At 44.1% G+C, this 15,089-nt stretch overlaps 1 protein-coding gene across 1 annotated transcript in view; it reads left to right on the top strand.

Annotated features, from left to right (window-relative positions):
• Window positions 1–7,776: 7,776 nt before the first annotated feature.
• MATN3 (matrilin 3) overlaps window positions 7,777–15,089 on the top strand; it is a 35,601-nt gene continuing 28,288 nt past the window's right edge. Inside the window, exons 1-2 of the mRNA XM_004387598.1 lie at window positions 7,777–7,996; window positions 12,075–12,641. Of these exons, the coding sequence (XP_004387655.1) occupies window positions 7,777–7,996; window positions 12,075–12,641 (787 nt within the window). The remainder of the gene's footprint in view (window positions 7,997–12,074; window positions 12,642–15,089) is intronic.

Below are 15,089 nucleotides of genomic sequence, written 5' to 3'. Positions count from 1 at the left end.
GCCAGAAGATCAGCATGTCCCATATTAGAACTGCTCCTTAAGTCTGGGTCCCAGAACAAAGAAGATGTGGAGAAGAGCTGTAAGCAACCTATGATGGACATAGAACAGAATGATAAATATATCTTTGTTGTTATAAGATCCTGAGATTTGAGGGTCACTGGTTAGCCAGAGCTGACTAATAAAGAAATATTCTTTGAGAATTGTAAAAGTAATATTAAAGTGAATTAAAAAAAAAAAAAACTACCTATAGTTTATTCAGTAGCCTAACCAAATCATTTTAATTTTTACATACGTCCACATGTAAACATGCTGAAACAGACGTTAGACTTTATGCTGCTTCTCCCCTGAATTTCTTCACCAGAAAGAGTCTGATGGTAGGGCAGGACCCAACTTCCCTGCTAGAGAAGGTCGGAGGAAACCAGGCTGTGGAGCTGATGCCCAGCACAGAGCTGTCTGTTGTTGGTTAGTGAAGTGAAACTGAGCAAAGCCATTTCCTCAGCCATCATTTGACTCTTGGAAAAAGCAGTGCTGGGCTGTTTCTTTCCCTACAATCTATGGTGCCTGTTTACTACTCTGCCAAGGCTGGGCTAAATATCAGACCTGTTCTATGATCTTACATTTCTGAAGTCTTGGTCCCCCCGTAGACTGTAAGCCTACACATGGCAAGGGAGGATCTATGGGAGTTCAGCAGTGAATGATGCAGACACCATCTCTGCCCTCCTGGAGCTTACAATCTAGTGGGGTCAGATGGAAATAAATAAATCTGAAAATATATGGAATAATTTAATAATTGGGTAAGTCCCACAAAAGAAACAAACTGAGTGGTATAACAGATTGGAAGGCAGGGGCAGCAGGAAAGAATCTATTTAAGACAGGGTTTTTCAAATTGCCATTTGAGAAACATTAGTGAGTCATGAAAATCAGATTTAACAAAAAAATGAAATAGAACTGAATGGAATTGAATAAGATAGAAAATATCAGAGTACATCGCATGTGGTCAGTGTAAATATTATTCATGAAACTGTCATTTCTGTTGTATTTATGTATTTATTCATCTACTGGGTCATAATGTACAATATATTTGTTACCATAGATAGTGATAAAAGTAAATTTGAAAAAAACTAATTTAATATATGGTCTCAGGGAAGGCTGCTCTGAGGAAGATATTACATCAATTACCAATGAATTGATTAACCTGGTATTTTATTTTTATTGACTAGTGAAACTTAATGATCATGCTTGAAACTGTAAGTCAAACAATAAAACAACAAAATTTAATACTAACCTTTTATTACAGGAAGTAAAATTGCTATGAGTTGTTCTTTTCAAATAGTAATTCTATCATTTTGAATGGAAAAGCATCTTAAGTTCTAAATGTTCATTAAAAGTAGTAGATCGTTAACAGATCTCTTTAAAACTTACTGGCAATAATAAAAATGTGCTGCTTATGTTTCAAGAAATAGTCCTCTTTTTCTCCAGAGCAGCCATCATTGTCTTCAATCTCGTATAGCTACGCTTATATAGCTATAGGGTCACTGTGGGGTCGCTATGAGTCTGAATCAATTCGATGGCAACTTTTTTTTTTTTTAATATGGCTAGAAAGGTGGTATTAAAAACTAGCATAGACATTAGAACTCAGAGTTTAAATTTAGTTCCCACATTTTCTGCTTATTCTCAGATTTAATAGACTCACCACCACACCATAATCCATGGTAACCCCTGCATCAACTAAAAAAAAATGAAGGAGTAACACAACATATAAAAATTTAACACGTTTATTTTACATATTTACTTTAGTTTTACATAGGGTATTTCAGTTACAAAAAAAAAAAATACACAAGTAAATAATCCTATACATTCCAGAAAAGACTTCCATTTTGGACTTGAGATGTTTTTTAAAAACAGAATTTCTTTGTTCTCCAAGTTTCTGATCTCACATTTTCTTTACGAGATTGAAGAAGCTCTGAGCATCTTCTTTTGGACAACATTTCCTCTAATGTATCTACAGATTCTAAGATCTTTTAAAATTGTTCAGGGATAGTCTTTCTGGTCCCTTTGCCTCCTGATCTAAAGTCAGCATGTCTGGCGAAGTGCCCCGCTGAAGCCACTACCACTTCCTAGGAACCAATAACATGGCTGCTGAAGTGCCCTGTGGGACCCTTAGGCTCTTGCAAACAACTTACTAGCCCTCCCCTAGACCCCTTGGCATGGATGACAAAGTGCCCTGAAGGACCCTCAGGCCTTTTGCTCTTCCAGGATGGTATTATTCTCAATTGACCACCCTGCTGAATTGACAACCTTGCTCATTACACCGATTTGTCAAGCTGCTAGGTGTTGAGGTGACCAATTAGGACAAGGATCCAAACTGAAAGTAACAATCAAGACTTTATTCACTTACTGTGACAGTGCAAGCAAGAGGCAAAAATAGGTTCCAGCTCCCTGGTGTTCCATTTTTTCCCCATGGAATACATACCGCTAAGCAAGGGTCAGATGATATGCAGTGCAGTCTGGGGGAGTTGTCTCACTGCTGAGGAACCTCAAACAAAAGACTCATATCGTTAGATTATAAAATATTATTCCAGTCTTTTCCTTCACAAAGTGGTATAAGATAATTTCCAGTGATGGAGAAATGTTGCTTTTGCAATATTTTCCTGTAAACATCTGAGAGCATGGCTACTACCTGGGCCAGCAGCAGGCAATGAGACAGTGACATTCCAGAAGCCCCTGGGGTAACCTAGTCACCTTTGTTTTATTTTACAATCTTTGGACCTCAGATGTAATACAACTGCCCATGAATTCTGGTGGGAAGAGCTCTGGAGACACCAACTTATCAGGCAACTTCCATTTAATTCAAGATGACACGACATACATATACCAGTATCTGAAATCATTTGAGCAACTAGCAACAATTGTGTCCCGACATTGACCAAGGAGCTAGGAGATTCTTCATTTATTTTGAGCTCTTTGATACAATGCCCCATAGTGCTATTCAGAGGGGAAAATTACAAAATTAATGTATCAGCCCTCTTAGTTGCTGTCTTAGGCTAGGTTCTCTAGAGAAGCAAAACCAGTGAAGTATATATGTACATGTATATATATGTGTATATATATATATAGAGAGAGAGAGAGAGATTTATCTCAAGGAAATGACTTACACGGTTGTAGAGGCTGGCAAGTCCCAAGTCTGTGGGTTAGGCATCAGGATGGAGGCTTCTCCTGACTCATATAGCTGCAGGGGCTGATGAACTCAGGATTGAGAGGTCAAATGGCAGGCTGCTGGCTCACAGGTTGTGGAGGCTGATGAATCCAAGATTGGCAGGCAGTACCGAGGCCGCTGGCTCAAGTCCCAAGAAACAAGGTCAGATGATAATGAGCCTGATGCAGGACCCAGAGCGAGGAAAAGCCAGTGAGCTTTGCCAGAACATCCATATATATTTGATGCATGCCACACTCCCAAGGAAACTCCCCTTACAACCAATTGGCTGATCATATCAGATCACATCATGGAGCTGATTACTCTGTATACAAAATGGAGGATAACTATATCATTATATAACTGCAAATTACATTATTACATAACTGCCAAATCACTGAGAATCATGACCTAGTCAAGTTGACACATAACCTTAACCATCACAGTTGTAAACAACAGAACCCACTCCAACTAGAATAAGCAGAAAAAGATATCAGTCCCACTGCTAGGCCAAAGTGCAAATGAAAAAGCCACTCCATTCCTCAAGACATTTCACTGCTTTTTGTTGAAATGAATTTCCAATTGTTATAATAAATAAGTGATGACTATGAATATGAATGATGCCCCTCTGAAGTTGTGCAGTGTATAAACCTGTAGCACCCTGGACCACCACCCTGGATATCATGTGAGTCACATAATTTCTGGAAGGGTCTAAGAGTCCAGCTTGGAGGCTGCACAGAAATGAAACACTCCCAAATTATATTGAGGTCTGCTTTAGAGAACACCTAGAGCCCCTGCTGCTGGGCACAGACACCACAGCTAACCCTGCTTTCCCTGGGCATTGGCACTCCAGCTTGAACCTCTCCATGTCAGTTCTGGAAGCTGCTATCTTCCAACCTTCACCAGAATGGAGTCCACCAAGTACCTGCTTCTTCACACCACTAACTGCTGAAACACAATTGCCCAAGTCCACCTGATTGACAAAGTCTTGGTCAGTTGTATACATCTTAGCTGCAAGAGATGCTGGGAAAGTAAATTCCTGATTCTACTTTGGGAAGGTGTCAACTCATAAAGTTGGAAATCTCCAAATTTAGTAAGGTGTTCAAAGGCACCCAAAAAAGCATGACAGATGTGTACTGCAGCTAGCAACTATTGTGTTTAGCAATCCCTTCTCTCCTTAGTGTAGTTTCTTTCACACTTCTTAGTGTCCCCTCCCCATTACCATAAATTTTTAGCCTCTTCTAAGATCCTCGTTGTTGTTAGTTGCTGTGGAGTCAATCCCAACTCATGGCAACCCCGTGTGTGCAGCATAGAATTTCTCCACAGGGTTTTCAAGGCTGTGACCTTTTGAAAACACCTTACCAGGTCTGTTTTCCGAGGCACCTCTGGGTGGGTTTGATCTGCCAACCTTTTGGTTAGTAGTTAAGTGCTTAATTGTGTCACCCAGGTACTCAAGATCTTTATACATTGGTGAATTCTCACTGGGGAGTAGGAGACTTTTCTCCCCTTTATGAATATCACTGTTTTAATAAGCTACTCCCACTGATAATGATGGAAGTGTATAGATTATGTCAGGTTTGATGGGATGAGAAACTATTTGAGAACCACTGCTCGAAGGTGAAGAGAGTTTAATGAGTGATCCCTTCCAGAGGTGCCCACATTTTCCTGAGAGATTCATGAACTTCTAAAAGAACTCAAGGAGCAATAGAATCTTGGCTACTCTTCCAGGGCCCCAGACTCAATTTAATCAAAGACCCCAGGACACTCTCTCTCCAATGGCAGGGATATGAGTGTGCAGGAGAGGGAGACTCTAGCCTTTTCATGGGCCAATATTTTCTCTCCCAATCCCACTACTCTAGTTCAGGTCTTACTACCTTGTCTGCATTAGTGCATCTGCCTCCACACTAGATTCCCCAGACTCCAGTTATAGTCTCTCTAATAATTCTCCAAATTGTAGTTATAATAAACTGGTAAGGACATCTCCCAGATTAGACACATTCAATACGCCGTACCAAATACAGAGAAAGGTACAAGTTCCTTAACACATCATTCGAGGCACTTCATGGCCAGGTTCTACCTTGCTTCCTGTCATTTTTCATGATACATACCTACTGCATCCTCCAGCAACCCTGGACCACGTATCATTTCCTGAACATGCCTCATACCTACTTGTCTCTGTAGTTTGCAAAGCTATTTTATTTGTTCTTTTGTTCATTCTTTTATTTAACAAACATTTATTAAATCATTCTCTAAGACAGGCACTATTTTGGGTATTGGGGATAAAGAAGTGGACAAAAAAGATCCCTGCTCTCATGGAATTTACATTATGGTAAACTATATGGGGGTGAAGAAGTGGTGAGGAACAGTAGACTATTAACAAGAAAACTAATCTATTAATAAAATAATTCTAGAGAGAAACAAATGCTATGAAAACAACACAGAGTGTTGTGAGGAAGTAACATTGTAGCTGAGATTTGGATGATCCAACGAAGGCAGCCGGGTGATGATTGAGGGAGGAGTCTTCCAAGCAGAGGGAAAAAAAACAAGAAACCAAACCCATTGCCGTTAAGTCGATTCTGACTCATAGTGATCCTATCGGACACAGTAGAACTGCCCCATAGGGTTTCCAAGGAGAGCCTGGTGGATTTGAACTGCCAACCTTTCTGTTAGCAGCCGAGCTCTTAACCACTATGCCACGAGGGCTCAGGTGCAAAGACCATAGAGTGTGAACAAGCTTGGCATTGTCCTCTAGGACAGGAGGAAGGCTAGTGTGGTTGGAGCATGGAGAGCAGGGGTGCAGTTCCAGATGCAGCCACAGAAGTAGGTAAGGCTGGATCAGCAACTGTTGGGCTTTGTAAGCTGTGGAAAGAAGTTTGGATTTTACTGGAAGTGAAGCTGAAAGATATAAGTAGAGAAATGATTAAGGTTACTGTCTGGAGCATGGGTTGTAGGAGGCAATAGTGGAAGTAGGGAGACCAGATAGACTCTGTTGGAACTCATGCACATTGTCATGTTTTAAGACCCAGCTCAAATATCATCTGTTTCCTAAGGCAGAGCCAGTGTCTCTTTCTTAAATTCACCATATTCCCTTAGGCAGGTATAGCATTGTCTTAGTCTTCTAGTGCTGCTGTAATAGAAATACCACAAGTGGATGGCTTACCAAACAGAAGTTTATTCTCTCACAGTCCAGTAGGCTTCAAGTCCAAATTCAGGGTGTCAGCTCTAGGGGGATACTTTCTCTGTTGGCTCTGGAAGAAGGTCCATGTCATCAATCTTCCCTTGGTCTGGGAGCATCTCACCGCAGGAACCTCAGGTCCAAAGGACATGCTCTGCTCCTGGCACTGCTTTCTTGGCAGAGTGAGGTTCCCATGTCTCTCTGCTCACTTCTCTCTTTTATATCTCAAAAGAGATTGGCTTAAGACGCTACCCAATCTTGTATACCTCATCAGTATAATTGCTGCTAATTCATCTTATTAGATCATAGTGACTGAATTTACAACACGTAGGGAAATCACATCAGATTATGAAACGGTACACAATCATACAATACTGGGAATCATGGCCCAGCCAAATTGATACACACACTTTTTGGGGGACATAATTCAGTCCATGACAAGCATTTATGCATATTTCTCTCTCAGTAGACTGAGATCCTTCAGGGTCCCCTGGGCAGCCTCCACTCCTGTGCTGCCCCGTTCACTCGTTCATAGGGGAAATGGAGTAATAGGGAGAGCCTCTTAAACTCTGTGGGTACAGGCTGTCCTTCCAGTTAAGAGGGGGTTCTCTGGGGGATGTATGTTTGGCTTTCTATCTGAGGTAATATAAGTTCAAATGTTTATAGATGTTTGAAGCTGGGATGAAAGCGTTTCTGTTCATGCTGCTAGATTCTGTGAGTCTTTTTTTTTTTTTTAGTCGACAGCCCATAGCAAAACGTTGGTTACTTGGCTGGAGACAGGAATGTAGTGTGAGGAGCAACATTTCATCTTCTTGCTCTGAGCCCAGAGGCAAACCTGGAGCAGGAGCAGCGGGAGGGCAGAGCCCAGGGGCTCCTCAGTTGGGACCAGGCCAGAGGCACCTGGGGATCTGACCCTCCTGGGAAAGAAGGAAAATCATGGAGGGTCGGGCAGGCTGCAGCTTTCGATAGGACCCCCCCACCCCGGGTTTTACAGGCGAGGGCAGAAGTTCCGAGGAAGCAGAGGCTGGCGGGGTCAGGAGTCCCCCAGCCTAGCGCAGACGAGGCAGCTCGTGACGCAGGGCAGGGGGCAGGCTGGTGACCACCGGGGCCGGAGCCTGGGCCGCCGCGCCGCTGGCCCGCTCGCCCCAGACATTCCGTTTCTGCCACTGGAATGCGCAGACAACGCTACTTGTTGGCCTTGGGCAGGGTTCCCCGGCTGGGCCTGGCGGTCACCGCCCCCTGCCCTGTCTCCGGCCCTCGCGGCCTTCCGGGGGCGGGGCGGGGCGGGGCCTAGGGCCGCGGGATCTTTAAATGGGCCGCCTCTGCGCTGGACACACGTCCCCGACTGACTGAACGACTGACCGACGACCCGACGGACAGACACATAGGCAGGACCGCCGAGCCCGCCATGCCGCGCCACCTCCTGAGAAGCCTCCTGCTGCTCTTGCCACTGCTGCTGCTGCCGCCCCCCGCGGCCCCGGGCTCCCTGGCCCGCCGCTCTCCCGCCGCCCTCCCGTGGTCCCGGAGGCTGGGGACCCGCGGGCCAGCGGGCAGCCCCGGGCGCCGCCCCGCTCCCACAGACGCACCCTCTTTGCGAGTCAGCGAGCCCGGCGGGGCCCGCGGCGCAGGTACAGCTGGGTTGGAACAGGCGAGGAAGCCCAGATTGAGAGGGATAGGAGGGGGCTATAGGTAGGGAACCCCAGCAAGAGGAAAGGAGGGAGATCTGGGCTGAACTGGGGCGGGCTGGGCAGGAGGATCCAGGCATTGAACAAGGAGGAGAAGCCTCGGTCATCCACCAACGCTTCGTCGCAGCCAAGCTTGAGCCAGACAGTGGTGCTTGAAAGGTGTGTAGCGTGAGGAGCAACATTTCATCTTCTTGTTCTGAGCCCGGAGGCAAACCAGCAGCAGGAGCAGCGGGAGGGCAGAGCCCAGGGGCTCCTCAGCTGGGGACCAGGCCAGCGGCACCTGGGGATGGTGGATGGAGAAAGAAAGCCCTTCGCCATGAATCCTGTGGGGAAACTGAGCTCCAGAGAATGGAAGGGAGATGCCCAAGGTCAATAGCATGTCAGGGCTAGATTTGGGGTCTTCTCAACCTCAGACTCTAGCAACTTCTCCCTCTGATTTGGGCAGGGAGAATAGGGCAGCAGTGGAAACAGTGGCCTGCCTCCAGCTCTCTTAGTCCCGGACCCCTCGGTTGCGCTGAACAAATCCTTCCTTAGATTCTGCTTTTAGTTCTCTTGAAATCCCTCCATTTATGTTGCCCCAGATTGATGGTGATCCTTCCTGCCCTCCCCACGGGTATCTAGAGGCCCTCCAGTGTCGGATCTGGGCCAGAATTCAGATTGGAAGGCAGAGGTGGGGGCTGTGAGGCAAGGAAGGAACTTTTGAGGAGCACGGGATGCCCAAGCGCCAGTCTTGTTACCATCCTTGTCTCAATCCCTGTTCTCTTGCTTGAACTGACTGGGCACCACACCTAACCTGAGCTGTCTTAGATCCTCAAAGACCCAGAACTTGTGGTCTTTGGCGAACAATTCCACTTCATTTTTTCCTCGGTAACTGGCTCCTGAGGCAGAGAAAAGCTCCTAGAGCAGCAGAGCTGGAAGGTCATCTGGCCCACCTCTAACAGCACACACAGGGAGGGAAAAGGAAGCTTATTGAAGGGAAGGGCTCAACAAATTAGTGTCGGAGCTCAGAGTAGAACTCAAATAAAATCAAACCCAACCCATTGGTAACCAGTTGATTCCCACTCATAGCGACCCTATAGGACAGAGTAGAACTGCCCCATAGGGTTTCCAAGGAGCAGCTAGTGGATTTGGACTGCAGACTTTTTAGTTAGCAGCCAAAATCTTAACCACTGTGCCACCAGGGCTCCAGAGTAGAACTCATCTCTGAAATGCAAAGCAAAGGCTCTTTTTACTGTTCCAAGTTGCCAAGCTCTTAATATGATATACTTATAATTTTCTCTTCGTTAGCAAAAGTCCAGCTTCAGTCTCACTAAAGAGACTCTGCACCGAACTGTCTTCTGGGTTTCTAGTCTCACCTGGCCAGAGATGCTTCATGCCTCAGACTGCTTTGCATTGTCTACCTCCTCCTGCACCTTTCTGGATAGTGTGGAATGAGCCCTTTTCCACACCAGCCCCAGTGGGCTGGATTTGAAATGGCAACAGCATTGAGGCTGGAAATGCCCAGGATTCACAGGGTTTAAATCAGTTGGTGGATCCAGGCCAGGAATAGGGACAAAGCCTTTGTTCTAGAAGTTAACATTACCTCTGGTCCAAGGGAGATGGGACTGGGAGAGGGTGGAGGGATTCTGCATGGGTGGGGTGGCCATGTTCTCCCCTAAACTGCACTGGTTCTTCATTCCCTGGGATCCATACCTGATCTTGAAGGATAATTCTTTAATAAGCACCACATTCCAGACTTTTCCAAATTCTCTCCTTTTAGCCACCAGAAATTGCTAAGCTTTGCTAAGGGCTTTTATTTCTAGCAGGGGTTTCAGGAAGTGATAATATTGTGAGTTATGAAAACATTGTAGGAAATTCAGATTCTCACTTTGTTTGCTCCTGAGAATTAATTTGCTGCTCTCTAGTAAATGGGAGTAAGGGTTAAAAAAGAAAAAATTGATGATGGTTGCCAAGGGGATCCAAATCAGGAAGAAACCAGATGCTCACAGGATTCCCTACCACTCAAGCCTCTGCGTTAGTTTTCTATTGCTGCTGTAACAAATCATCACAAACTTAGTGGTTAAAACAACACATATTTCTGACGTAGGTCTCACTGGGCTAAAATCAAGGTGTCAACAGGCTGTTGGGGAGAAACCGTTTCCTTGCCTTTTCCAGCTTCCAGAGGTTGCCCACATTCCCTGGCTGCTGGCCTTCCTCCTCCGTCTTCAAAGTCAGCAAAGCCTCCATCTTCAAAGTCACATCTCATCACTCAGGCCTCCTCTTCTGCTCCCCTCTTCCACTTTTAAGGACCTTTGCGATTACACTGGACCCACCCAAATAATCCAGGATAATCTCCCCATCTCAAAGTTTTTAATCACACCTGCAAAGTCTCTTTTGCCATGTAAAGTAATATATACACAGATTGCAGAGATTAGGATGTGGGCATCTTTAGGGGCTATTATTCTGTTTACCATACCCCTTGTAAACCCAGGTGAAAAACCAAGAGGAGAAGGAAGAAATCATGCACATTTAGTTTTAAGAATGTAATCATGATATTTATAAGGTCACTATTTGAGTTTGTGTGAAAGCATTGTCAGTTACAGGGTTCATATCATCATGGATTTGTCCATTTATGCCAATTATGAAAAAAAAAAACACCCTAAATCCATCTCCAGGAAGGATTTTCAACATAATTCTTCCTCCTTACTTCCTGATCCATGATAATATCAAGGGATGAAGTGAAATTTTGTAGTTGTTTAAAAAATATTTTTAACTCCCTTTGACTTAACTAAATACATGACGCCCAGCATATGTCAGGGTGGTGGCTCAAAGTCATCCAGCAAGATGTTTACTAGGTACATGAGATAATGTTATTTTTGTGGTGGAAAAATGTTACTTCAGAGAAGGCAACTGTGGTGCCGTGGAAAGCCCCTAGTCTGGGAGTCAGGAAACCTGGAGTCCAATCCATACTCTACCACTTTCTAGCTATTGCATCTCCCTGAACCTTAACTTTCTCATCTGTAAAATGGGCATAAAATCAACCTCTGCACCTCCAACTTCACAGGGTTGTGGTTTTGGTGCCCTGTGATCCCTAAAATGTCATTCGAAGTAAGATATCATTTATTCTCCTAGTTGAATACCTCCAGGTAGCAGGATAAACCCAAGAGGATAATTTTGAGCTTTTTAAAGAAATTGCTAACCTTTCAGTTAGCAGTCAATTGCTTTAACCACGGCACCACCAGGGCTCCTTAAAAACAACAATAGGTCCTCAAAAAATATTCAGTGAATGAATAAATGAAAGAGAATTGACCAAGAGAGTTTGATGGGGCAGTAGCATAGATACGAGGTCACAGACTCTGCTTCTGAAAACAACAAGACAGACTTACAGAGTTGGAAGCGGAATAAATATCTATCAGATTGTCATCCCTCTCTCCCAGTAACCTAACTCAGGGCTAGTTGGGTCGAGAAGTTTACTAAACATGAATGAATGATAAGATGAGGGAGAACTGAGGGCTATTCTGGAGCAGTTTTCACCCCCCTGAAGTGGAGTAAAAGAAGGAAGACGCCAGAAGAGCATCAGAGTGCCTTGCATCAAACTCTGCCATTGCCTGAGGGGCCTGAGAAGACCTGGGCAGGGTGGTCTGCAGTGAGGTTGGCCCTGGGAGTCCAGGGCCTTTTACACTATTTGTGGACAGTTTGTTCCATTGCCTCAGATGGCCAAAGTGTCCAAGAGAGATCTGGAATACATTCATTCTTAGGAATCAAGGGGAACCTTGGGAGCAAAACATTAAGAGAGAGAAGGTTCTAAGTGAAATTTCAGGGTTCAGCCAGCCCATAAGTGAAGTATTTGGTGGAAATTTCATCCCTCTATTTGAATTCTTACTAGGGAATTCTGAAGGCCTTGGTGCTTTCAACACTCAAAGGGAAGATGATCTTGGGGAAGATAGTAGGCAGTGGGTTGCTGGGTTAGAGGATTGTTTTATTTCTGTTGTGGCCTGATCATTGCTTAGTTTTTTTCTGCTCCCCACACCCTTCTTTGCAGGTGTTTGCAAGAGCAGACCCTTGGACTTGGTGTTTATTATCGATAGTTCTCGCAGTGTCCGGCCACTGGAATTCACCAAAGTGAAAACCTTTGTCTCCCAGATAATTGACACTCTGGACATCGGGGAGGCAGACACGCGGGTGGCAGTGGTGAACTATGCTAGCACCGTGAAGATCGAGTTCAACCTCCAGGCCTACTCAGATAAGCAATCCCTGAAACAGGCCGTGGCTCGAATCACACCCTTATCAACAGGCACCATGTCGGGCCTGGCCATCCAGACAGCAATGGATGAAGTCTACACAGTGGAGGCAGGAGCTCGGGGGTCCAACTCCAATATCCCTAAAGTGGCCATCATTGTGACAGATGGGAGGCCCCAGGACCAGGTGAACGAGGTGGCAGCTCGGGCTCGGGCATCTGGTATTGAACTCTATGCTGTGGGCGTGGACCGGGCAGACATGGAGTCCCTCAAGATGATGGCCAGTGAGCCCCTAGACGATCACATTTTCTACGTGGAGACCTATGGGGTCATTGAGAAACTTTCCTCTAGATTCCAGGAAACTTTTTGTGGTAAGTCTGTGCTTCCAACAAGAAAGGATGTTATATTCAGATATTGTGTATCCATAGAAAAAGAGATTTATTTATTTATTGTTTTGGTGGCAGTTTTATGGAAAACTTAAAATATAGGCAGTGCTTTTTTGGTGTGTTTTTTACCAACTTAAACACACTTTGTTGGCTTGGGAATATAGAGTTGCATTATATATAACTTGGTTTGCTCATAAAATCTTCATGTTTGCATTAGAGACGTGAAGTTCTGGAAATATCCAGGATAAATACTCCTGCTGTTCCCTGACAAGGTCAGGGAAAAAAAAAAAAACTCAAGATGCCTCTCTTTTCCCCTCTGCCCCACACTATATTTTTTTTCCAGATTTTTTTTTTTTAGCTTTACCATCTCTAGATTTAACAGAACTCTGCTTGTTCTCCTACAGAAGACAGGGAGCAGCATCTGTTCATGGAAGGGTCGGCTGGCCCATATCCCAATGTAACTGTCAGTGCGCGTGTACATGTAAGGCATACTCTAGTTTTCAGATTCTGCTCTGTCTTGGACTATCCTCTTTGGTGGGACAGGATTATGGACCAGGGAGGTTGGGGTTTCTGCTCACTTGAGAGATAGCAAGAAACATATATATATGTATATATAAATTTTATTGTTGTTCTTTAAGTGAAAGTTTACAATTCAAGTTAGTCTCTCGTACAAAAATTTATACATACATTGTTATGTGACCCTAATTGCTCTCCCTGTACTATGACAGTACTCCTCCTTTCCACCCTTGATTTTCCGTGTCCATTCAACCAGCTCCTGACCCTCTCTGCCTTCTCATCTCACCTCTGGACAGGAGCTGCCCATTTAGTCTCACGTATCTACTTGAGCTAAGAAGCACACTCTTCACAAGTATCATTTTAAGTCCCATAGTGCAGTCTAATCTTTGTCTGAAGAGTTGGCCTTGGGAATGGTTTTAGTTCTAGAAACAGATATTTTAAAAAATCATTCCATTACTCTCCTTCTACTCCTTTCTTCCTTTAGGAAGGAGTTTGAATGTGCACATGTTAATTTAATTAGTTTTTAGTATGAACTAGCCAAGTTCATTAATACTAACCCATTCAAGGCTTGGGTGTATTTTAGTCACTCATCAAAACTATGTATTTTTGGAACTAATACTTTATTGTCTATCATTTAGAGATATTCTTTCAAAGCCCCCTATGGAATTATCCAAGCAGGTGTGGACAAATTTCTACTACAGGTGAATTTTCACTTGATCTGAGCTAAAAGACTGAGAAATGATAGCTCAAGTATGTTTTAACACATAGATACCTTTCTGATATAGAATTTATTCCACAATTTATTTATTCAATATACCTTTCTTGATCACTGATGATGCAAAAATAAAGACAGTCCTTCCTTGTCATCAAGTCTGAGGGTGAAGGGTGAGACAAACCAGTGAACTAATAATTAAAATTGTCAATTTCAAGGAGACTTTATATCTAAATTAATGCGAAACCCAGCAATCACGAGTTTGCCAGGAAATGGAACATGAAGTCTTGGCCTGGGCTGAAGCCTGGTCTCATTCAGACAGACCTGGTCTGGATCTCCCTTGTCTTTCCTGTCCCAGCACACTGGACCTTTACAAGCCTTCTTTGGCTTTGGTAGCATCTACTTGGAATTCATTGGTTTCCCCAAAAGAAAATGGCTTTCTTTCTCCCAGGAAAAGTACCCCCTGGCTTGTGGGTGAGAGCTTTTCCATAAAGGTGTTGTTCTGTGGCAAAGCTGGGTCTCAAAGTTAGCACCTGGGGTTGGGCCTGAGGACCATCAAGTAACAAGTGGTGAGTGGTAATCTTTTCCTTTTGGAAAAAAAGGCCTGCTTGTCCTGGGGGGACAATATCCTCTCTGTGGAAAAAAGACTGAGGAGCTGCTTGTTGTAGTCAACGGGTTAGAAAGATCATTCCATGAAAAAGCCCTTCTTGGGGAAATATTAGCCTTGTCCTGTGGCCAAGGGCAAAGGGGGCCGAGTTACCCACCACAGAAGTGCTAGCCTCCTCCAACAGGCTTCCTCGGTTTCTCAGAAGTGACTACATTGATTGATTTATTTTTCAAAACAAGTCACTACAAAAAAAAAAAAAAAAAAAATCCAATGACATATAAATGGATCCAGGAACAAAAACATGGAGATGCAGTTTAGCTCATGTATTCTCATTAGTTTTGTTCTTTCTTCCTTTTATTTTTACTTGTTTGTGTTTAGTGTATGAGTTCATTCTCCCTGAAGACATCAGGGACTCAGTAGTTGCATATGGGAGCCCTGGTGGTGCTGTGGTTAAGAGCTCAGCTGCTAACCGAAAGGTTGGCAATTTGAATCCAGCAGCTGCTCTTTAGAAACCCTATAGGGCAGTTCTACTCTGTCCTATAGGGTCACTATGAGTTGGAATCGACTCAACGACAGCAAATTTGGTTTTATTAGTTGT

The sequence above is a fragment of the Trichechus manatus genome, unplaced genomic scaffold, assembly GCF_000243295.1.
Source record: "Trichechus manatus latirostris isolate Lorelei unplaced genomic scaffold, TriManLat1.0 scaffold00189, whole genome shotgun sequence".
Classification (NCBI taxonomy): domain Eukaryota; kingdom Metazoa; phylum Chordata; class Mammalia; order Sirenia; family Trichechidae; genus Trichechus; species Trichechus manatus.
The sequence above is the reverse complement of the archived record's forward strand: the minus strand, read 5'-3'. Positions and strand labels throughout refer to the sequence as shown.